General features: G+C 34.0%; 2 protein-coding genes and 1 pseudogene across 4 annotated transcripts; 1 reads left to right on the top strand and 2 right to left on the bottom strand.

Moving 5' to 3' along the window:
* Positions 1–2,151: 2,151 nt before the first annotated feature.
* LOC109182211 (alcohol dehydrogenase-like 7) lies at positions 2,152–5,787 on the bottom strand. Of its 3 annotated transcripts, XM_019332316.1 has the most exons (12): positions 5,574–5,787; positions 5,419–5,475; positions 4,848–4,997; positions 4,626–4,762; positions 4,463–4,509; positions 4,014–4,339; positions 3,811–3,893; positions 3,660–3,735; positions 3,486–3,550; positions 3,155–3,250; positions 2,897–3,061; positions 2,152–2,653 (listed from the first exon to the last, which is right to left on the bottom strand). In XM_019332316.1, the coding sequence occupies exons 3-12, from the start codon at positions 4,912–4,914 to the stop codon at positions 2,537–2,539; spliced, it is 1,179 nt and encodes a 392-aa protein (XP_019187861.1). In that variant the 5' UTR covers positions 4,915–4,997; positions 5,419–5,475; positions 5,574–5,787; the 3' UTR covers positions 2,152–2,536. The 3 variants fall into 3 exon arrangements, with proteins under 3 accessions (XP_019187861.1, XP_019187862.1, XP_019187860.1); XM_019332317.1 differs by lacking the exon at positions 5,419–5,475 and having other exon boundaries at positions 4,848–5,010; XM_019332315.1 differs by lacking the exon at positions 5,419–5,475.
* Positions 5,788–8,030: 2,243 nt separating this feature from the next.
* Positions 8,031–11,652, bottom strand: LOC109181083 (neutral ceramidase-like). Its single transcript, XM_019330839.1, has 8 exons — positions 11,191–11,652; positions 10,902–11,110; positions 10,186–10,714; positions 9,849–10,107; positions 9,624–9,749; positions 9,360–9,423; positions 9,099–9,268; positions 8,031–8,683 (listed from the first exon to the last, which is right to left on the bottom strand). Exons 1-8 carry the CDS (start codon positions 11,490–11,492, stop codon positions 8,126–8,128), a joined length of 2,217 nt encoding a protein of 738 aa, XP_019186384.1. The 5' UTR covers positions 11,493–11,652; the 3' UTR covers positions 8,031–8,125.
* A 7,027-nt stretch (positions 11,653–18,679) lies between these two features.
* LOC109181217 lies at positions 18,680–22,702 on the top strand (annotated as a pseudogene).
* Positions 22,703–22,828: the final 126 nt, after the last annotated feature.

Here is a 22,828-nt window from a genome sequence, read left to right as displayed (position 1 = left end):
TTTTGTTTTACTTGTGTTATTTTTTTAGTTATTTAATCATATCAACTCAACTCGTTTTAATTTCTAAAATGATAGTTTTAGCTCGTGTTTAACTTCACTTTGCATCAATTCCTAACAGTATAAGAGTCATTCCCAATGAAACGATATCTTTAACTCTATACTGTGATTTAATACTTGATTGATGTGTAAAAATCGACAGATGAATGTAACAAGAACAAGAATTTAAATTAAGTCTTTGCATGCCAGTCGTCGCCCCATGCAGCCTCCATGTCTTGATCTGGTAAGTTTATCCCCATCTCACGGCAAACTCTCCTACCTAACTCACATGCACAACACATGCATGATTTCCCACCTTAATGGTCTTATAAATTTTTTTTTTTTTTGGATGTACACTAATGTTCATGTGTAATAGCTCACAACTCATCTACACATGAGAAATAAATCGTCTTGAACTTGTGACCTTTATAAGAGAATCATGTTGCACTCACTCGACTACTCTCCTGAGCAATAAGATTTACATTTGAGTTAGAAAAGATATTGAAAATAATGAATCAAAGTCGATTTAATATCATAGAATAATATTTATATATACACACGAAAGTATATAAAATATTATTCGATATATATATATCCGAAATATATATATATATATATATAGAGCAAACTCCACTTTTAGTCCTCGATTATTGTGACATTGCCACGTTTAGTCCTACTTTTTTAATTTTTCCTTATTACATCATTGACTTTTATTTGATTGCCATAATTGATCCTCCGTTAATTTACCGTTAACAATAAGGTCAATAATGTAATTTCATATGTTGCAGGATCTGGATCTCGCCTGTGGGGATTCTGCTTGAGAAATTCATTTAATGGTGGCTTCAGCTCGAACCGTATAGTTTATCATCAATCTTTCTGCACTTGAAAATTTGGTATATTTATTCAATGATTATTGCTACATACACAACACTGTTTTGGACGAAGGGATCTCAAAGACAAAACTGAGTATATTCTCAATTTGTAGAAAGTTGGAATTTGATTTGCTGTATAGGCTTTGCTGAAGAGAAACTGCAGTATCTATCCCCCCACCCCTCTTTACTGGCACCCTCCTTTTTGGTATACTCCAAGAAACAAATATACTATTTGGTAGTACAAAGAGGGTTACGAGAGGGAGGGGGAGAAGTTTAATAAAAAAAAAAAAAAAAAATTTTTTTTTTGTTTTTGTTTTTACCTGGATTTGAGGAAAAATATGAAATTACATTATAGACCTTATTGTTAACGGTATATTAACGGAAATTTTAACGGAGGACTAATGACGGCAATCAAATGAAAGTCAAGGATATAATATGACCAAATTAAAAGAGTAGGACTAAATGTGGCAATGCCACAATAGTCGATGACTAAAAGTAGAATTTACTATATATATATATATATATATATATATATATATATATATATATATATATATATATATATATATATATATATATATATATATATATATATATATATATATATATATCTACGAAAAATATATATATCAACCAAAATGGAATTTATAATCCTCAAATTATAATTCTAACCAAAAGGAAACGAAGTAAGGATTTATTGCTTAAAAGCATAATCCCAAAATCGGAGAAGAAAGGAGATGAAGAAGAGTGGTAAGTACGAATCAGGCGAAACACCCTTTCACCTCCCAAAAGTACTAGAAACGTTAAGCTTGGATCAAGCCTTTCCGAGCTCAATTTGGGATTTGATTTGCACTCCCAGTACGCGAGAGAAAATTTCTATGCTATACAATTCAATAAGCCTCTAAAAACTCTTGTATAAATAGTGGGGCAAATCCTCTTCCCAAACCAATGTGGGACAAAAGCTTCACTTTTTTGCTTCATTTTTCCAACTTAATGGGTCTACTTTGAGAATCAATATCTCATTCACCCATTATCCGTTTTGAACGTACAATATATCAATCTCTTCGTCTCACTACGAAGAACTCGAAGCCACTTTGACCCGACCCATTTCAGAAGTGGACCTCATCGATAATTGTACTACAAAATAACTACTTAAAATGTTATTTTAATACTATTTTTCCAACAAAAAAATATGTTATTAACTACTGTAAAAATTAGTAAAATGCAACCCAAAGAGTAAATATCAATTCAAAATATAACTTGGCATATGTATGCATATTGCATCCATGCATGTAATAAACATATTGTTTCAATTTATTCAATGACACAGAGCAATACAAATTATAGAGGTTCAATTACTAACCCGATCGGCATCAATATCTTTTGCAAACAAAAGAATGAATACAAAAAGTTTGAGTTTGTATCAAGTAATATCGAAACAATTTGATACCCAAAACTTCCCCCAAAGCTTTTTGGTGTGTACCTAGTGCAAGAGATATTGATCGATGCCAATCAACAGACACAAACATAGGTATAAATATGGTTTTGGGTTACTTACACAATATATATAGCAATTACATATAAAGAGCAATGTAAGATACACATAGTGATTGATAGCATAGAAAGAATCACTTATCCATCCAAATAACACACCTTAAGCTTTTCCCTTGAATAAGCAAGTCAAAAGCTTTGTTGATGTCTTCAAAACCCACTTCATGAGTAACAAATTTATCTAGTTCTAGTTCCTGCACACGTAAACGAGGATCAATACTAGGATAATTGAAGGATTGGATGTGTTCCATTTCAACTAAAAGGCTAAGCTGATAGTTGGGCTAAACGTTTATTATTTATAATATTATACGCTCAACAAGGAGGAGTATAGAACTAAACAAAATCACACAATCTGATCTCTTGTTGGTTTTATGGTAAGAACAAAAATGTCTACTAGAAATGGAATTTATTATGATCAAAAGATTTTCTTAAATTACCCCATCTGAGTAACGCTTAGCAAGGACGGGGATATCAGATTTTGGCTTGAGACCTCCAAACAGCGACCCGATGAGGGTTTTGCCACTGTGAAGAACCTCGAAAGAGTTCAAGCTCAGCTGCGCTCCGGGCTTATCAACTCCTAAAACCACTGTCTTGCCCCAACCCTGAATTCATATTTGAATGCCAGACATTAGAACCAAATTTCACCGATCAACGTACATGTAAAACGTTAAGCTAAGCTAAGGGAGGGGAAAAACCTTCCGGCAGCTGGCGTATGCTTCCTGCACCAATGTTGCCTGGCCGACGCATTCAAAGCAATAGTCTGCACCGCCCCCAGTCATCTCACATATCACCTGCTCAGGTGAACAAAAGATGAGTTTTTGTTGCGCGGAGGCCTGTGATAGGCCAAGTCCAGCACCAGGTGGCTAGGGGATTGTTTGACGGGGGCCTGAAGGGCCAAGTCCAACACTCTGCCTCTCGAAAATGTGGCGGTATAAGCAAATACGCCTTCACTACTAACTATAGGTTTTGGCCTACGTACAGTTTTGGATTGACAGCTTAATTATGCTTTGATTCAGAAAAAACTACCTGGCTTACTGATTTATTCCCAATAGTCAAAGAATTGACAAAGTCGGAAACCCCAAATGTTTTACCTACAAGAAGGAAATGAGGAGTAATCGATGTTAATTTAGATGTGTAACAGAAAGAAGATCAAACCACACAATAATAAAAAAACTGAGGAGAAAGTGAAAGGGTATTCACCTCTCTCAAATTTATCTGGATTTATATCCACACCGATAATTCTTGCAGCGCCACAAAGCCTGGCTCCCTCCGCAACCTGCTAAATAATTCTTATGACACCTCGAGAAACTCATACTGAAATTCATGTTTTAGCAAAATGCAGCAGGAATACCGCTAATCCAATTGATCCCAAACCAAAGATAGCAACAGTTGATCCCGGTTCCACATTCGCTGATCTGATTGCAGCGCCTACTCCTGAACAGAAAACGTGTGGAAATAAAGTCATCTAAACTGTTCCAAATTCACCTTCCAATTCAAAGACTTAAATGTAAATGTTTCTTTAAGTGAAAACCAAAAATAATCTGTGGGGCATACCAGTTGACACTCCACAGCTTAGGAGGCAAGCCCGGTTGGGGGGGATGCTAGGATCAATCTTTGTGACATTAGCAATGTCGATAACAGTGTACTCGCTGAAGCTTGATATAAACAGGAAATGGTGCAAAGCCTCTCCTTTGAGGTCGGTGAATCGGCTTGTTTCATCTCTATGCAGAAGAGGAGTGACCCTAAATGGAAATTTCGTGCACAGATTGCTTTTCTTGGATTTGCAGTCTAAGCATTCTGTGCAGTCTGGCAAAAATATTGGAACTACTGAATCGCCTTCCTTAAAATCCTCAACATCTTCTCCTACACTCTCTATAACCCTAAATTTAGTACATATTGAAGAATTAGAATAGTAGAAGCAACCATTAATAAAGTTTGATGCTTTAACATATCAAACTATGCAAACAATCACAAAAGTGAATCTTTGAAGAAACTGAGAATACCCAAAAGCTTCGTGGCCCAAGATTCTTGGAAAACAACCTGGGAATTGCTTGAGCAAGAAATCAGAAAAAACACACACAAAAAGGAAAAAGAACAAAACAAAACAGATTAGAAAGCTGCCTTTATAAGAAAAACTGTAAACGATAAACGAGCCATAATGTTTACTTGTAGTTTCCAGAAGAAAACATCACTGTGACAGAGAGAAGTGCAAATAATCTTAACGCGAACTTCATGAGATTTTGGTGGGGCCACTATCACCTCCTCTATCACCAGTGGCTCCCCAGCTTTCCTTGCCACTGCAGCTGCACCGCATTCAATGAAACCAAACAACCAACGATTATAACGGTGAAACAGTAACCAAAGTAATAAAATGTCGCAAAAGTATACCTCTGCATCTAATCGGCTTCCCAGCTGTTTTCCCAATTGGCGCTTGTTTTTCTGCTTTTGAATCCATTTCAAGAACTAAATACAACACGCACAGCCACACACACTTCTCCCTCTCTAGTCTCTAGCGCAATTTTTGCTCGGTTTCAAGAACTGAGAAGAGAAACTGTTAATCCCATCATCATATCTCAATTTACTAGTGAGGATTTTATTAATAAATTGAGAAAATTCAAAGATGATAAAAGAGTAAATTAAACAGTCAATTAAATTGGATGGATAATCACAAAAACCAAATGCAGTGGAAACATTCAAAACTAATGGATTCACATTTCTGTACTAAAAAGAGAAAGATTCTAATAGTCAAAAGTGACCAAATCTTATATGTTTTCTGTACTTTCGACTTCTTAGTTTGTTATACGGATTCCTCGTATACACATAAGATTCTGCTTTTTAAAAGTTGTGCAATAGGTCATATATCTGTAAAGTTCAATACTTTGTGAGCCAAATACATTGATTTTTAATATGATAGCAACCATCTACCAAAAGGGACACAGAAAATGGAAATTATACAAACTTGAAGCACTCTGCAATTCATCTTTACAATAACTTCAATTGGTCAGCACTGAAAATCCTTACAAAAAAGAAAGAAGAATCCCCAGTATCACAAAACAAGATTGCTCTACGGAGTTATCCTTTTACAGAGATGAATAGATGGAGAGATATTCATACCTACAGAAGAGGAGCTTGGGTGGAATGGTGTACACAACATTCGGCAGCCATCTTTATTTGACAATTAAGAAGATTATTCAGTAAATTGGGAATCTTTGCTCTAAATTCTTCTCTTAGAGCATCCCCATTGGGATTATTCACAGATTTTAAGAAAAAAAATGCCAACTTGAAAGAGATAGAGGCAAGTGAGTGAATGAAAGTTGCTCCTGCATACGAGGTTTTTGCAGAAAATGGGTCCCGCCACAAATTAATTCTAGCTGCCTGTGGCGGAGGCATGTGTATTCCATGGGGGCCTTGGCCGTCCTCCCCCAATTTTATTTATTTTATATTATATATATTTTAAAATTTTTTAAAAATATTATATTGAATTTTAAAATTGTTGTTGTTCTTTTAAAATATTTTGCCTCCCTTTCACTTAAATTAATTTTACAGATTAAGTTATAAACTTTTGTATCTTCTCAACTAGTTCTTTCTCATTTCAAATTATGTCTTTCCTATATTGTTGACTCACATTCAAATTAAACCCCATTAACCTACTTATTAGTTTCTCTCTCAATAACCATACATATATGCGGCATATACGATATAACAAGATTATTTGTCATTAATAAAATCTATGTATATTTTTAATTTTTGTTTTATATTCTATTATTTATCTTAAATAGTTGTTTTGTTTAATTCTAAATAATGGGCATCAAGGTGCATTTGCTTGGTTAATTATGCAGATTTGTAGTTATGTGATAAATTTTATATTTAATTTAAAATGCATAATAATGTAACAATTGTGTTGTATATGTATATGAGAAAACAATTACTATTATGTTATGTTGTGAATAGGAATTTTCAAGAAATAATCAATAATAGTCTTTTAAAACATGCATGTATATTTTCATTCTTTCAACCGTACAAAGAAATGTGCATTGAAAAACATATTGCAAAATAATTTAATATAGATTTAATTATAAATGATTTATTTTAAATTTTATTAAATTTGCAATGTAATAACTATTTTGAAATATAATCTAATATATATATATATATATATATATATATATATATATATATATATATATATATATATATTTGAGTGAGTTAATACCCAAAATGGTCCCTCGATTATGCCATAATTACCAATTTGGTCCTCAACTACCATTCTTACCCAATTAAGTCCTCAACTATGTAACTTTTACTCAATTAAGTCCTCAACTATACAATTCTTACCCAATTTAGTCCTCAACTATACAATTCTTACCCAATTTAGTCCTCTGTATTAATTTGACTGATTGTTGACTGTCAAAAGTTGGGATAAAACCTGTCAGTATCGAAGTAGTGGTTATGCATCGGATAGCCTATGAATTTGATTTCCAACGATTTTTTGACGATCGAAATCTGATTGGAGTGTGTTGCTACATGGTTTGGCGCTGCTAAATGAGGAGGAAGGAGAAAACTTATAAAATTACAACTTTATTTTCACTTTTGACAGTCAACAAACAGTCAAATTGACAAAGGACTAAATTGGGTAAAAATTGTATAGTTGAGGACTTAATTGGGTAAGAATGATAGTCGAGGACCAAATTGGTAATTACGACATAGTCGAGGGACTATTTTGGGTATTAACTCTATTTGAGTACAATAATTGTATATATTCTTAAAAGTATAATTAAAATTTAATTTTTAATGAGTGAATCAACCAATGGATGAGGGTTGACATTGATGCACCCAACCACTCACCAGTCAAACATGTTAGACAGTTAAGTGCAATAAAATACAGTATTTATGGCATATCATTACATCATTACAATAATATAATAATACATACTGTAATACAATAATATATTAAAGCAAACTAATTTTTCTTAACCTGCCAAACACCTTGTGCTTAGATGACATGTAGTGACCTCTCTTATGCATGTGGAGAGGTCATGAGATTAAATTTCAATGGAGACATTGTTGACTCTGTATGAACAGATACTACAATGTAATAGAGTCAGTAGCAGGCTTTTATTTTTATTCTTATTTTTTGAACAAGCGATGCTTTTATTTTTAATAATGAAGTTTCTCATTTTGTCAGAGTATATTATGAACTTTATAAATTAGCGTTAATACTCATGTAGAGATAAATTAAGTTAATTTTTATTTTACCTTTTTAATATTTATTAAGCATTTCATAATTACAATAAATTCATTTAATACTATTGGTTTAGAAATAAAATTTAATTCAATTATTAGTAGATTTTCTTTGTAGTAAGTTATCAAAACAAAGAGTTATTCCCTTTTATACGTTTCCTTTGCAATGTTTTTGCTTTAACCTTGTATTTTTATGCTATTTGCTCATATGAATCATGAGTAATTAGTTTAGGAGCTTGAGTTAGAGTTGTATTACCTTTCTAGATGTTCTAGGGCTCTTTGAAATTGAAAATGATTTGTACTAAAATCTTGTTAATGTTTGAGTGGCCATATTTATATGTTTTTGGAGGACTCTTGGCCACAATATATAAGCTGAAAACCATCTTTTATTTATGTAAGCTTTGAAAGAGACCAGAAGAGAGATGTTAGGATACTGTGAAAGCAGTGGAAACACCAGTGAAGTAGGAGTTGGGTGATTCTGATGCAATCTTGGATGATCCAAAATGCCTTAACCTGTAAACCCCAGGGCTAACCCCTTCTGGTATTTCCCACTCTATAGTTGCAGAGCTACCCAAACTGCCAACACTTTCCTCCTTCCACTTGAAGAACAGTGAGAAATCATCATCATCATATGCAGCCACCCACTGCTGGCCTTTCATCGTTTCTACCACCGCGTATGTGCCTTCAGTTAACAGATCGTTTCTCGGGTTGGCGCTCCAGAATGTGGCGTTCACTCGGTCCCCTTTCTTGAATGATCCCCCGGGGGGCTGGACGACGTCTTGTTTTATGTCGCCGAAGTGTTTTCCGGGGGGAAGATGGTCGCCGGATGGAGGCGGTAATAGGCTGACCTGGACTGAGAGAAGGTCCGGCGGTGAAGGGCCTTTCACGGTTATGTTCTGCCCTGTTGCTAATGCCTTGGCTAACTTGTTGAATTCTTGGATGTATGCTGATAATGTGTGTGGACCGTACAATGTTGATGCACCCTACACCATAATTTACATTGCACCATAATTTTGTGACCCTAACTAGCAAAAATCAGCTTTGCTTTGTGACTCTGGTTGACAAAAGATCTGTTAGGATAACAAAAACTTGTCTAGAGTTATATACTGTCACATTTTCAAGAGGTAGTATAGGGTGTTAGACTTGCCCTTCAGGTCTCCGCCTAACAATCTCTTAACCATCTCATGAGGTTGAGCTTGACCCTTCATGGCCTCCACCCAACAGGACCACAAGGAGGTAAACTAGTCTATATTGTTTATAGTTAATGGGTTCACACCAAAAAGACTAATAGACCGTTTATGCTAAGAGTCGACTTGACCAACTTAGTTGAAATTGTCCCATAATATGTTGAATAAGACAACTAGCTATAAATTAGCATATAATTAAATGTGTTGTTACCTCGTAGCGCTGTTGGTTGTATTCTTCGAAAGTGGCAACGTATTGAGAGTAGGTGTTGGTTAGGCCAGCAATGAGAACATGGGTGTCGTTATTGTATTCCCCATTTCCATTGCTTATCAGTGTCTCCTTCACTGCTTCCCTCAATCTCCGCCCAGCCATTGTAGTAAACTCTGTCATGCATGTTCCCAAACGTTAATTAGTCTCCTGGCCTACTTAATTTCTGTCATGTAAAACACTAGCTAAGAATGGAAAACAACCAACCTCCTGGTACCGATAAAATCACCAGTTTCCCAATCTTGAGTATTTGAATTGGAAGGATTGCAGGCTGCAGCAACCACAAGAAAAGCCCAAAGTTGAAGATACGTAATCAATGACAAAATCCAATGTTGCAGAAGGCACTAGACGCTAGTCAGGCGTCTAAGCGCCTCCTAGGTGGCCAGTCGAGTAATTCGAATATATCATCTCTAATTTTTCACTCAGAACAGTGAGTTGTTAGACTATTATAATCATAAATTCTTGACTTACCGCCCATTGCCACGGCCAAAACATTTCGCCGGTGGTGAGCAAAACTTCCTTGGGCTTTTGGCATTCCACTTGGTAATCGCTTGGTTTTTGAATCGCATTTCGTAGAGCGATCCATGTCTCACTAATCTGAAACCAAACCAAGATCCAATGATTGTTAATAAAATTTTAAAAAAATCTTATGAATAACGTAATTAAAGAATTGAATACTAGAAGTAAAAATCTTACCGTGTTGTTTCCCTGCTGGAAATCTTTAAGACCAGGTCCATCAGTAGTTCCGGCGGCGAAACCGGGACCCATTGCCGCCGGGCATGTTCTGACAACCTTGTTGCCCTCTAACTCAACCTCAATGTTTGTAAAATTCAGATAAACATGCCGATAATCAATCTTCCCCGTCAGCTCATCTGTTGCAGATGTAAACAGATCAACTGCTTTCTGGAACTGTCTCTCCCCTATCATCCTCGTACTGGATATTTCATCTGGATACCTATTTATTATATGCATTACATAATATATAAGAACAAATCAAATGAGAACAGCTATATATATATATGTACCCACGTACCCAGGTCCACGGGCAATGCAGAGCTGGTTGTTACCGTTGCAGGTTGAGTAGTTAAAGTCGCATGGCAATCCAGTGTCGATGCAAACAGCACCGGCGACATTGGGGCTGACATCTCCGACGTTTGACTGGCAAAAGGCTCCGACGAATAATGTGCCGTCGTTCTTCCTAACCTTAAATCCTTGGCTTGTGGTTTGATTGCATGATTGTCCTCCTGTGCCTGCGCCTCTGGCCTCCAATTTTGATGGTGGATAGGAATTAGAAGAAGAGTTTTTGGCGGCGAACCAGTCTTCGAAGAAGCGTGCGGCGGCGCCCTTGTTGTCGCCGCTGATGAGTTGATTGGTGTTGGACATGGAGGTGCCGTGAGTTGCGAACCAGGTAAATGCTCCGATGCTTTTGCCGCTGTTTTTGTCCACAAACTTTAACATCGTCATTAATGTATCAATGTCTTTAGGATACTTAGCCCTTTCCTCTAGAGGGTTTAATAGGTATGCACTTGGACTCCTATTTATCCCCGCGTTATCAACATCCCCTGCACATAAACTATTGACTCAGTAACCACAAAATTATAAATTTCACTAATTCCAGTAGCCTGAGATCAGACCGTTTTATTGGTCTTCTTGGTTTGAGCTGATCACCTATAGACAATCTAGGCTGGTTTACCTCATTATAATTAAGATTTACCAAGTGCACATCTTCGTGTAGTGAAAACAGGTTACCTTTGTTAATGAAGATGGAGGAAGGCTTGAGAGTGTTGTGAGCTTGGACGATGCTTAACTCGACTGCAGTGACAAGGGCATCAAATGACTGTGTGACAAAGCCAAGGGCTGTAAATGTGTAAGTCAAGTACTGTAAATAACCCCCAGGCCCAGCATGTGTATGAGTCCCACTAATTGCTATGTTTTCCTCATTGTACAAATCGCCATACCTTTAATCAAAAAATCACTTAATTACTATCTAAACATACAAAGTATTATTTAGCCTCTCATAGTGGGTGAGTATACTTACCTTGACTTTAGCCTCTCAACCACTTTAATGGTGACAAGTTGAGAAGCCATCCCAGCATCAAGATTGACAAACGCAAACCTAGGACCTTCGGAGCTCTCGGCCACGACGAACGCCCTGGCTCTTAGCCGGAAATGTATACCGGCGGCGTTCTGATTCGGGTTGGCATACCCCATCAGGTTAACTTGTGCCGCCGGACCTGTCATGTCGTAGCTCCCAACTCCGATCAAGTATTCCCCATTTGCCACCACAATCACCGCACAAATCAAGCTTACTGCCACCACAATTACCGCTTTTTCTCCCATTTTTTGGTTTAGTTTCAGGAATTATGTTTGATGTCTTTGATTGAGAGTTTGAGGTTAACTATTTATATACAAAGGTGTAAATTAAAGCTGGTAAATGGTGATGTATATGAGAGTCGTAATTGGGTTTGGGAACTTTTGAGAAAGAGTAGACAAATTTAGATAGGTTTTGAAGAATGGACAAAAAAAGAAAAATTATGATGAGATTATTACTATTTTCAGCAAAGCACCGATGATTCCAATACAGTATTCTCTCTATCAAATACGCTCCCCATATTTAAAGAATACATGTCTATTACTTAGGTAATAGAATAAATACATACCTATTTAGCTTGTAGTACTAAAAAGGAATAAGTACATATCTATTTAGCTTTTTAAAAGTATAATGATTAATTAATAATTACCTGCATTCAAAAAAAAAAATTAATAATTACCTTCAATAAATACAAGTGTAGTTAGCTTTAAAATCCACCATATTAGGTCCTTCAATTATTAAAAATGTGTCATTTTTAGTCATACACTTTAGATTTAATAGTAAATTAAAAAAATGAGAAAATATAATAAAGAGACCCAACAATAAAAACAAAATAAATAAATATAATAAAGAAGAGATCCAATGATAAAAACAGAAAACGTAATAGAGAAAGGACCCAATTATCAAAAAAAAAAAAAAAAAAAAAAAAAAAAAAAAAAAAAAGAAGAAGAAGAAACTAAACCTCAGAGCAAATTATTGTGTGGACCATGGTTCACTAAGTGTTATGTGGACCATAATAAAAAGTACATTTTTAATATAATAAATGTACATTATTTTTGTACTAAGTGTACATTATTTTACAGTATAAAAAATATGATACATACAACTTGTGTAGACCATGATCCACACAATAATGATTGAACCTCAGAGAGGTTGGCTGAAGGTAAATGTTGACACAACTTTGGATAGTGAAAGGAATATGATGGGCTTAGGCTATGTCAATTTAAACTTAAATACTTGTAAATCTAATTAAACTTAATTGTATCAAGTTTTAATCTTACTAGGACTATGTGGTCTATTGATATTTGGGTTGGACTTTCATTTGGAAGATTGTAAGTTCAAACCTTAGTGGAGATGACTTTTTGTGTTTCAGTAGGTTGAGAAACTATATGAGTAGATACTACAATGTAATAGAGTCAAAAACATTCAAAGAAAAAAGTTTTAATCTTCAAATCCGATTCATTTTCATGTAAAGTTCACTATTAACATTTGAAATGTCAAATGACACCACAAATACAAATTTCAAATAACACTAAAAAAAAAAAAGCCTTTTAAGCATAGGAATCAAACCTACCTTCATAAGTACAAAATTACATAAAACATGCGCGCATAGACTTAACTCACTGATTCACTAAGCAGTATTTTGGAAAAGAAAATTACATAAAACGTTAAAGAAATATTTTAATCAATATATTTGAAATGTTTTAATCAATATATTTGAATTTAAAACATTTTATCACAAATTCATAAATTAATATAATGTTACTCTATTTATTAAATAGAAAATGAATAAGGATCAAATAGGTTATCGAACTACATACATACGAAATTGCAATTTGACCATTGAACATAAAAAATTATAATTGGGTCCTTGAACAACGCAAACTTATGCAATTAGACCAAAGATGACTTATTTACCTATTGATGGTTGGCATGATAGTTACCAGAGTTTTTTTTTTTTTTTTTTTTTTTTTTTTTTTTTAAATCAAATTAAATTTTAGTTTAAATTTAAAATTAAAAAAAAAAAAAAAAAAAAAAAAAAAAAAAAAAAAAAACAACTCCGGCAACTGGAGACGAAGAGACTTCGTCTCCGGGCTACCAGAGACTACGCGCGCGACCTTCGTCTCTAGGCACGAAGGGACTCTTCGTCTCCGGCAGCCCGAAGATGAAGACGAAGAGTCCCTTCGTCTCCATGTTGCAACCTCCGGCGTTTTTTTTTTTTTTTTTAAATTTAAAATTATTAAAATAAAATTTAAGAAATTAATTTTCAATTCAATAACTACCCCGTCAGCCATCAACAGGTAAACAAGTCATTTTTTGTTCAATTGCATTATTTTGTGTTGTTGAGAGACTCAATTATAACTCTTTTTTTTTTTTTTTAAATTCGATGACCCAATTGCAATTTTATGTGCACTTCGATAACCTATTTGACCCTTATTCTAAACGAAAAAAAGTGAATCTTATTAGCTTTGGAATTTCTTGGAGCTGCGCATTGATTAGGTGACCTAGGAAAGGTGTTGCTATCATTAATTGAATATGAATTATGAATATAGTAGTTTGCGAAGAAAGGTGTTGTCTGTCTGTCTGATACCTTCAATTCTTAGGCAGTTCCGAATGTGCTGGTTTTAGCAAAGTTTGCCCTTTGTCTACTACGCTCCACATTTTACGAGCTAATCGGCATATTCAATTCTAAGTGGAAAATTGATGGACGTAACTTACTCTTATAATCCCTTGTCCCTTTTACTCTAGTCACTTTATCTCATTACATTAAAATTATCCAAATATGAGTAATACAATTTAAAATGTTATTTATTCTCTTAAAATCAATTCATTATACTACATTAATATCGAACCCACATTTTAAAAAATAACGTCCGTCAATACTATACTGCTTTGAATACAATAGATAGGGAAGACTGAATGTGTGTTGCGAAAAAATGCAAGCCAAGAAAAAATTTATGATTCTCATTTATTAATGATTTATTCTGATTTAATATTATTTACCACAAGTTGATTAGTGGTCAAAATCTATTATGATAGTATGTGGAGTATATCTATTTTGCCTATACTATTTAAGTGAGAAAAGGCAAGGGTATATCTACTTTGCCTGGCCTATATCTCCCCAAATCAAAGTTGGGGAGCCGAAAAAATCTCCCCAAATCAAAGTTGGGGAGCCAAAAAATCAAACTGTACAAGAAAAGGCAAGGGCACGGAAAAGAATTTTTCATAAGTTATGAACAAAAGTTGTGATGAATATTGTCTATTATCTGATAAACCGAGTATTTCTATGAAGAAAAAATCAATGACAAAGCAGAATCACATGAAATCGTTCAAACACATGTTCCAACGCCAAAAGCAAGAAGTAAACAAGAAATCAAAAACAAAAAAGGGGGAGAAGAAGTTTGAAGATGAATCCAATTGAAGATGAAGATGACAAAGACATCCTAGAGATAATGAAGATGTGAAGTAGTTCTGAAAATATTTTGTCACATAAAGGATTGTTCAAAGATTGATGAAATCCTTTAAACAAAACGACAAAGTCCAAAAAGACAAAACAAAGGGATAAAATTGAAAGGGAGATATAGTAGATTTCCTGAAGTTAGAGTGAACAAAACATCCTCAAAAATAGGATCCTCAAAAATAGGAACCGCATTCTCTCACATTTTCAACTACTTTCTCTCCCATTTTTCGACGGGCGGCGACTTGGTGCGGTTAGTTGACCCTTTGATGGAGGGTTGAGCCGGCGTTTGATGGAGGGTTGAGCCGGCGATTCAACCCTCTGATGGAGGGTTGAGCCGACGGTGTCATTAGTAGACTTCATCCTCCGGCTGTTTTAGGAATAAGTGTTAGATCTCTGATAATCTCCGATTGGTTTTCAGAGACTCTACAGATCACCAGAGTCGGGCTTGGCTTGGCTACGTTTGACCAGATATGTGAAGAAGCATCAAGTTCATCCAACAACTACGGCTTCAATTTTGTAAAACAGGTTGCATTCAAGTTTTCTATAACATTGCTAGAAAAAATTTGTTTCTATGTCTGATTGTAAAGAATGCATGTTCATTCTAACACATACACATTTCTGCTTAAAAAAATGAATAGAAAGAAAGTAGGGGAAAGATTGTTGTCTCAAGGATTCCAATTCTAAAACATTATCCCAATCCTACTAGCTTAGGATACAAAGAAGATAAATGTTAGTCAAAGAATGAAACAAAGAATAAATCCCGTAAGATTCATATTCCCAATACATTAAGGATCAAGACATAAAAAAAGATTATAAAAGAATCCATTCTCCAAGAGATGAGCACACACAAGAAAATAAATTGATTTAGGAGTAGTACGAGAGTTAGTTTAAAATAGGAAAATAAAGAGATCAAATATATTGTATCAATAGTGGATTTAGATTTTTATTCTAATAGAGAAATGCCTTAAAGATTAGGAATCTCCCGAATTGCATTAAAAAAATCATCACGCGATCTCACAAATTTTCATAGAAGAATACTTCTGAACCGTGTTGAATATGGTGTGATTTACTTTACTAAACTTCTATTATTTATCAGTTTTCAAAATAAACTTTACAAGAGATCGAAATCAAGTTATTGCAACATTAGAGGCACGAGTATCACAGAAGGCAAATTGTGCACTTGAGGCCGGACAAATGGAGGAGATAAGAATAGTTACTACTTTGGAGAGGCAGTTGAATAAGTCTGTGGACGCCATTAAAAGAAGCCCACCAATAAGTTGAGTGCAAATTATAATATGTAACATGGAATTTAATAATATATTAAAGGTTTATTTTTTGGTAGTATATCTATTTGTATATAAAAAAATATTCTATAATTCTTCATTGTATTTGGTAGAATTATGGACAATATTTTGAAAAGGTACGACAGGGAGTTATTGGACCAGTTAAGTTAGCTGAACCAAATAGTGAAGGAATGGATTTATCAAAGAACACGTGGACATATATGGTCAAGTTAGCTGAACCAAATAGTGAAGGAATGGATTTATCAAAGAACACGTGGACATATATGGTCGGATTACATGGAATTTCTAAAGGACATTTTGAACTTGATGACTACAATAAGTTAACATGGCACAAATCCGACTTCCAAACAGATAGAATGTTTATTTGGTACAAGGTAACTCAATTACATTACTCTCTCCATTCTTAACACATAAACTTCGTATGTAACTTTTGTGCTCATTTTGGATCTTGTAGACATTCTTGAATGGGCTTTGCAGGCCGATGGATTGATATTGTTGTCAAATGTGTCTCAACTGTACGCTACAAGGTGGGTTTAAATGGCTATCTAATTGATTACATCGTGCCATCCCGAGTGTGCTATGGCTAGTGTGTTGGCTTAAATTATATTAATTGGTTACATGGTTTTATGTTTAGATTTTAAATTAGATTAAATTAGATCGGTCGTTTTTATATATTTTAATTCAAATAAATGAAAATTATTAGTTAATTAAATTCAATATTTTCTCCACTTCAATTCCGCTACTTATTATTCAAAAGAGGTCATATATATATATATATATATATATATATATATATATATATATATATATATATATATATATGTATATATATTAATTGAGACCTATTCACTATTGAGATAAACTTTTTCATCGTATGGCATAAAAAGTTAGGTGATCACACCTTTGTCGAATTAATTATGTGGTGCATAATGGATTACATCCTCCCAAATGCTCTGTCGGGTCAAGGTGTGGGGGCCCTTAGGATTGGGGTTCAGCCTTTTGGAAGAATTAATTCTAAATTCACAGGATCCCATCTTTAGAGCCACGTACATAGACAAATTATATTGTGCATTGTGGTGCATAATGGATTATGCACCGAGTTTCTAAACGGCGTTATTTTGTTTAATGAAAAGAAACAGCACTATTTCGCGCTGTTTCGAAAAAAGTAATTCTTTATTCAGTTTCATTTTGTATACACTGCAGGTTCATTTCAACACCAGTTTCATTTCGATATAACTACAATTTCATTCCATATTTATACACTCAAATATGTGAAAATGTTATTTAATTTTATTTTATATACACTATAGTTTCATTAAAACACAACTACGTAATCAATTCGATACGCAACTTAGGCACCATCGTGCCGCATCCGTTTGCAACTGATGCACCATCGTGCCGCAACTTAGGCACCATCGTGCTGCATCCGTCTGCAACTTAGGCACCATCGTGCCGCATCCGTCCGCAACTTAAGCACCATCGTGCCGCATCCATCCGCAACTTAGGCACCATTTTGTTGCACGATATACACTATGCAGTTTCATTTCAACACAACTACAATTTCATTTCAAACACAACTACAATTTCATTTCAATTCAATTGCAGTGTCAGTTTAGATACATTGTAGTTTCAATTGGTAATTAATACACCAAACATGAGCGCTCCATTAACTGTAACAGCGCGCCGTTTCTTTAACTTTACTTAAAGAAACAGCGTCGTTTTTGGACCGCGGTCCACAGTATAATTATTGTACGCACATAGGGGATCCAATTTAGACCTTCCATAATCTTTCTGCCTTTTTCTCATACATGTGATTCCCCTCACACTACCACCTTCAGATCATTTAAGTCAGATGATGAACTAACCACGGTTAGCCTGACCTGGAGGCATTCCTATTATTATTTGCATTATGTCAAGGTCAGATAATATTCCATCAATTATTATGCGTTTATTTACTTATACTTAGAATATGAGGGTGGGGAGATCCCACCAAGCAAATTAGTTATAGCTTCCTGAACACCAATCCAATCTTCAATAAGTAATTGTAGAAGGGGAAATTTCTCGACACTTGAACGCCCCAGGCATGAAGCATATATGGATGCACCTGTCAAATGAACCGCTCTATATATTTTGCCCTTTGTTATGCGTTTATTAATTCTTCTTGATTAACTATATCTTATTTTCCATTTTTAAATTTTTATTTCTATGCTAGCCCTTTTTCATTTTAATCATCTGGGACAATATTATCTATGGATATATTTATAAGATACCCTTACCTCTCACTAAAATGGATTTAAAAAAAAAAAAAAAAGTGAACAAAAAATTAATTTTTAACTCTTAGAAAGGGAAGAAAATATGAAAAATTAGTTATTAATTTCATAGTTAATATTTTATAAGCATTTATTACTTCTGATGCATTTTCAATGATTTAAACAATAAATAAATTATGTGCTAAAAATCTTATTCAAATTTGACATAAGGATAATTTAGGCCTGATTTTGAATTTTTTTAAAAGATAATTTAAAGATAATACATTTTTACTTAGTAAAAGTAGCTATTATTTAGATAATGTTAGTTATCTACATACTTCAATTCCTTCTTATAAATAGGGGAATACTAAAACAACAAATTCATTCCAATTTTTTTCTTATTCTTATTCTTCTTTGGTAAAATGGCATCTTTACTCACTAGTTTTATGGCACTTGCTCTTACTATATTTTCTTACAACTTACCCTTTTATGATGCTTTACAAGTTACATATGATAATCGCGTCTTACAAATTAATGGTCAGAGAAAACTCATCATTTCTGGTTCCATTCACTATCCTCGTAGCACAGCTCAAGTATTCCTCAAATTTGTTATATATTCTATTAAGATAATTTTTTGATTTTTTTTTTTTGTATTGTTAATATCTTAAATTTGTTTATTTATATAGATGTGTCCCTCTTTGATCAAAAAGGCAAAAGAGGGCGGTCTCAACACTATTGAAACTTATGTTTTTTGGAATGCTCATGAGCCTAATTACCGTGAGGTTGGAATTGAAATCTTTTAATAATATTTTATTAATTTGGAAATATATATGTGTTTACATATAATTTATTTTAATTTTTACTTAATATATATTACAGTATGATTTTTCGGGAAATAAAGATTTGATACAGTTTCTCAAGGCAGTACAAAATGAAGGGCTTTACACTATGCTAAGAATAGGTCCATATGTTTGTGCAGAATGGAATTTTGGGTAAATGTCAATCTTGATATTTGCTTCATAAACATTATAAATCTTTTAATTTTGAGGTTTTAAAGTCTTGTAATGTTTTACCTTATTATTATTTTTAAATTTCAGAGGATTTCCTGTGTGGTTATACAACATGCCAAACACAACTTTTAGAACCAACAATGCAGTATTCATGGTATTATTATTATTATTATTATTATTATTATTATTATTATTATTATTATTATTGCATTTCAAATTTTTATAAATTAATTTTTTTTTTTGCTCAGAGGGAGATGGGAATCTTTACAAAGAAAATTGTAGACATGGTCAAAGAAGATAAACTTTTTGCTAGTCAAGGGGGAAATATTATCCTTGCCCAGGTAATGTTGCCATTTTCTGATTTTTTTTTTTTTTTGAATTTTTAATTTTTTTTTTTAAATTGACACCTCAAACTTAATTATTTATTATTATATTTTAAAAAAATTAGATATGAAAATGAGTATGGGAATATTATATCGCACTACGGAGAAGAAGGAAAGAAATATATAAATTGGTGTGCGAATTTTGCTCTTTCACTGAATATTGGAGTGCCTTGGATCATGTGTCAAGAGGATGATGCTCCAAAAACTATGGTAAATTTTCATTTTTTAAAATTATTTTTATATTTTTTTGGTAATCTAATTATATATATTTAGTTTAATTTCCTTGGTAAAAAATGCAGATTAATACCTGCAATGGTTTTTATTGTGATCAATTCTGGCCTAAGAACAATAACCCTAAATTTTGGACTGAAAACTGGAGTGGCTGGTTAGTATACTTTAATTTTATTTTGTTTATTAATTGAATATTTAATTACACTAATAATTTTGATTCTTTAATATGTAAGGTTTAAGAATTGGGGCGATGGAGACCCTCATAGACCTGCAGAAGATCTTGCATTTGCTGTTGCTCGTTTTTTTCAGTATGGTGGATCTCTACAAAACTACTATATGGTATGGCATGATATGCATTGTTAGGCAGAAAAATTTGTCTAGTTTTATTACTATATTCTTACTTTTCCACTTCCCCATATTAAGTTACTTTCTCATCTTTAGTACCATGGTGGAACAAATTTCGGAAGAACATCGGGTGGACCATACATTGCTATAACATATGACTACAATGCTCCCCTTGATGAATATGGTAAAGTTTTAATTACTAGACTTTAATATGATGATGTTCTTATTTTGATCTATTGATACTAATGCAATTGTGGAAATGGTTTAGGCAATGTGAACCAACCAAAAGTGGGGGCATCTAAAGGAACTCCATAACCTCTTATATTCTTTGGAGGATGTACTTTTGTATGGCAATGCAACCAATACTGACTATGGAAGGATGATGTCTGTAAGTGTTATAATTCATTATATTTGTTAATTCTTCCAATTTAATTTTTTTTCCAATTTTAATTAATGAATCTAGTGACATCATTCTATACTATGTTTTTCAGTCAACAGTGTATGAGTACAAGGGGAAAAGGGTATGTTTCTTAGGAAATGCAAATGACAAAGATGACATATCCATCACCTTTGAAGGCAAGAATTACACCACTCCTGCATGGTCTGTCACAATTCTCCCGGACTGCAAAACCGAAGTTTATAATACAGCCCGGGTGAGTAACTTATTATGAAGCTAGACATCATCTACTACAATATTCATGAATGTAACTAATAATTTTAATATATTTTATTAACATTTTTTGTTGTAGGTTAATGCTCAAACAACTGTGATGGTGAAGAAGTTGAGTGAAGGGGCATTGAAATGGTCATATAGACCTGAAACTGTTATGCATCTCAAGTATGGTAACAAAGACCAAAGCTCAGTATTGATAGATGCTCTTGATGCCAGACAATTGTTCGATCAGAAAGTTGTAACAAATGATACTACGGATTACTTGTGGTACATGACAAGGTATGTATATTTTGCATTTTTTTAATATTTTGTTATAGGATTGATCACTAATTGATTAGTATTTGTTTTAATTTGTTCAGTTTCAAGATAGATGAAAACAACACAGTTTTGGGTCAAGAGCTTACTCTTGAAGTTAATACCAAAAGCCATGTCCTCCATGCCTTTTTTAACAACAAGCACATAGGTTTTGAGTGGGCTCAAGATGATGGAAAGTTTACATTTTCATTTGAGAGGAATGTTAAACTTTGAAAAGATATCAATACAATTTCTTTACTTAGCGAGACTGTCGGATTACCAGTAAGAATTTTTTCATTACAACCATTAATTTTTTAAATAATCTTTTTTTTTTTCCCTAATTCTTCATTGTGTTTTCTTGGTTGGTAGAATTATGGACAATATTTTGAAAAGGTAGGACAAGGAGTTATTGGGCCAGTTAAGCTAGTTGAACCAAACGGTGAAGGAATGGATTTATCAAAGAACACATGGACATATATGGTCGGACTACATGGAATTTCTAAAGGACTTTTTAAACTTGATGAACATAATAAATTAACATGGCACAAATCTGACTTCCAAACAGATCGAATGTTTATTTGGTACAAGGTAACTCATTCCAATCTATACCGTTAACTACGTTACTCGATCTCCCCATTCTTAACACATAACTTTTGTGCTCATTTTGGATCTTGCAGACATTCTTTAAGACCCCAGCAGGTGAAGACTCTGTGGTGTTGGATTTGACAGGAATGGGGAAGGGAGTTGCTTGGGTGAATGGATATAACATTGGTAGATATTGGCCATCCTTCATTGCCAAAGCCGATGGGTGCCCTCAATGTGACTATCGTGGAAACTATGGTGGATCAAAATGTGTAACCGGTTGTGGAAAACCTTCACAAAGATGGTACCATGTTCCACGTTCCTTCCTACGTAAGACAGGGAACAACCAATTGGTTTTGTTCGAAGAGATGGGCGGTCGTCCTCAAGAAGTTAGGGTGCAAACCGTGACAGTAGGAACTATATGTGCCAATGTAGAAGAAGGAAAGACATTGGAATTGTCTTGCCAAGGAGGAGGTAGAAAGATCTCAAAGATCAACTTTGGTAGCTTTGGTGAACCAAAAGGCAATTGTGGCTCCTTTGAAACAAGCCATTGTGATGCCACCAACACCATACCAGTGATTCAATCAGCTTGTGTGGGGAAGGAGAAGTGCACTCTCAATGTCTCCGATGCCCTTTTTCCAACCACAACATGTAAATCCAAAATCAGAAGGCTTGCTATTGAAGCTACTTGTTAGTATGTTGGCTTAGGTTAGATTTTGTTACCTCGTTTTATGTTTAGATTTTAGGTTTTAGATTAGATTAGATTAGACTAGATTTAGTCTTTTTTATCCATATATTTTAATTCAATAATATATGGAAATTATTATTTAGTTAATTCAACATTTTCTCTACTTCAATTCAGCTATTCTTGTGCTACTTCCAAATGAGGTCATATAGCATCTCAAGCTTTAAATGTTTCCAACAAGGCCATACCCTTTCACTCTTAAGTTAATCCAGAATTGTGCTCACAAAATTTCTCGCGTACTCCATTGTATAGCCAAAACTCTTTAACATAGTGCACTCTATGAGCTTACCGTTCATCCCTTGTCTATG

Source organism: Ipomoea nil, unplaced genomic scaffold (assembly GCF_001879475.1).
Source record: "Ipomoea nil cultivar Tokyo-kokei standard unplaced genomic scaffold, Asagao_1.1 scaffold1043, whole genome shotgun sequence".
NCBI lineage: Eukaryota > Viridiplantae > Streptophyta > Magnoliopsida > Solanales > Convolvulaceae > Ipomoea > Ipomoea nil.
Note: the sequence above shows the minus strand (reverse complement) of the source record. Positions and strands in the feature narration are given on the sequence as shown.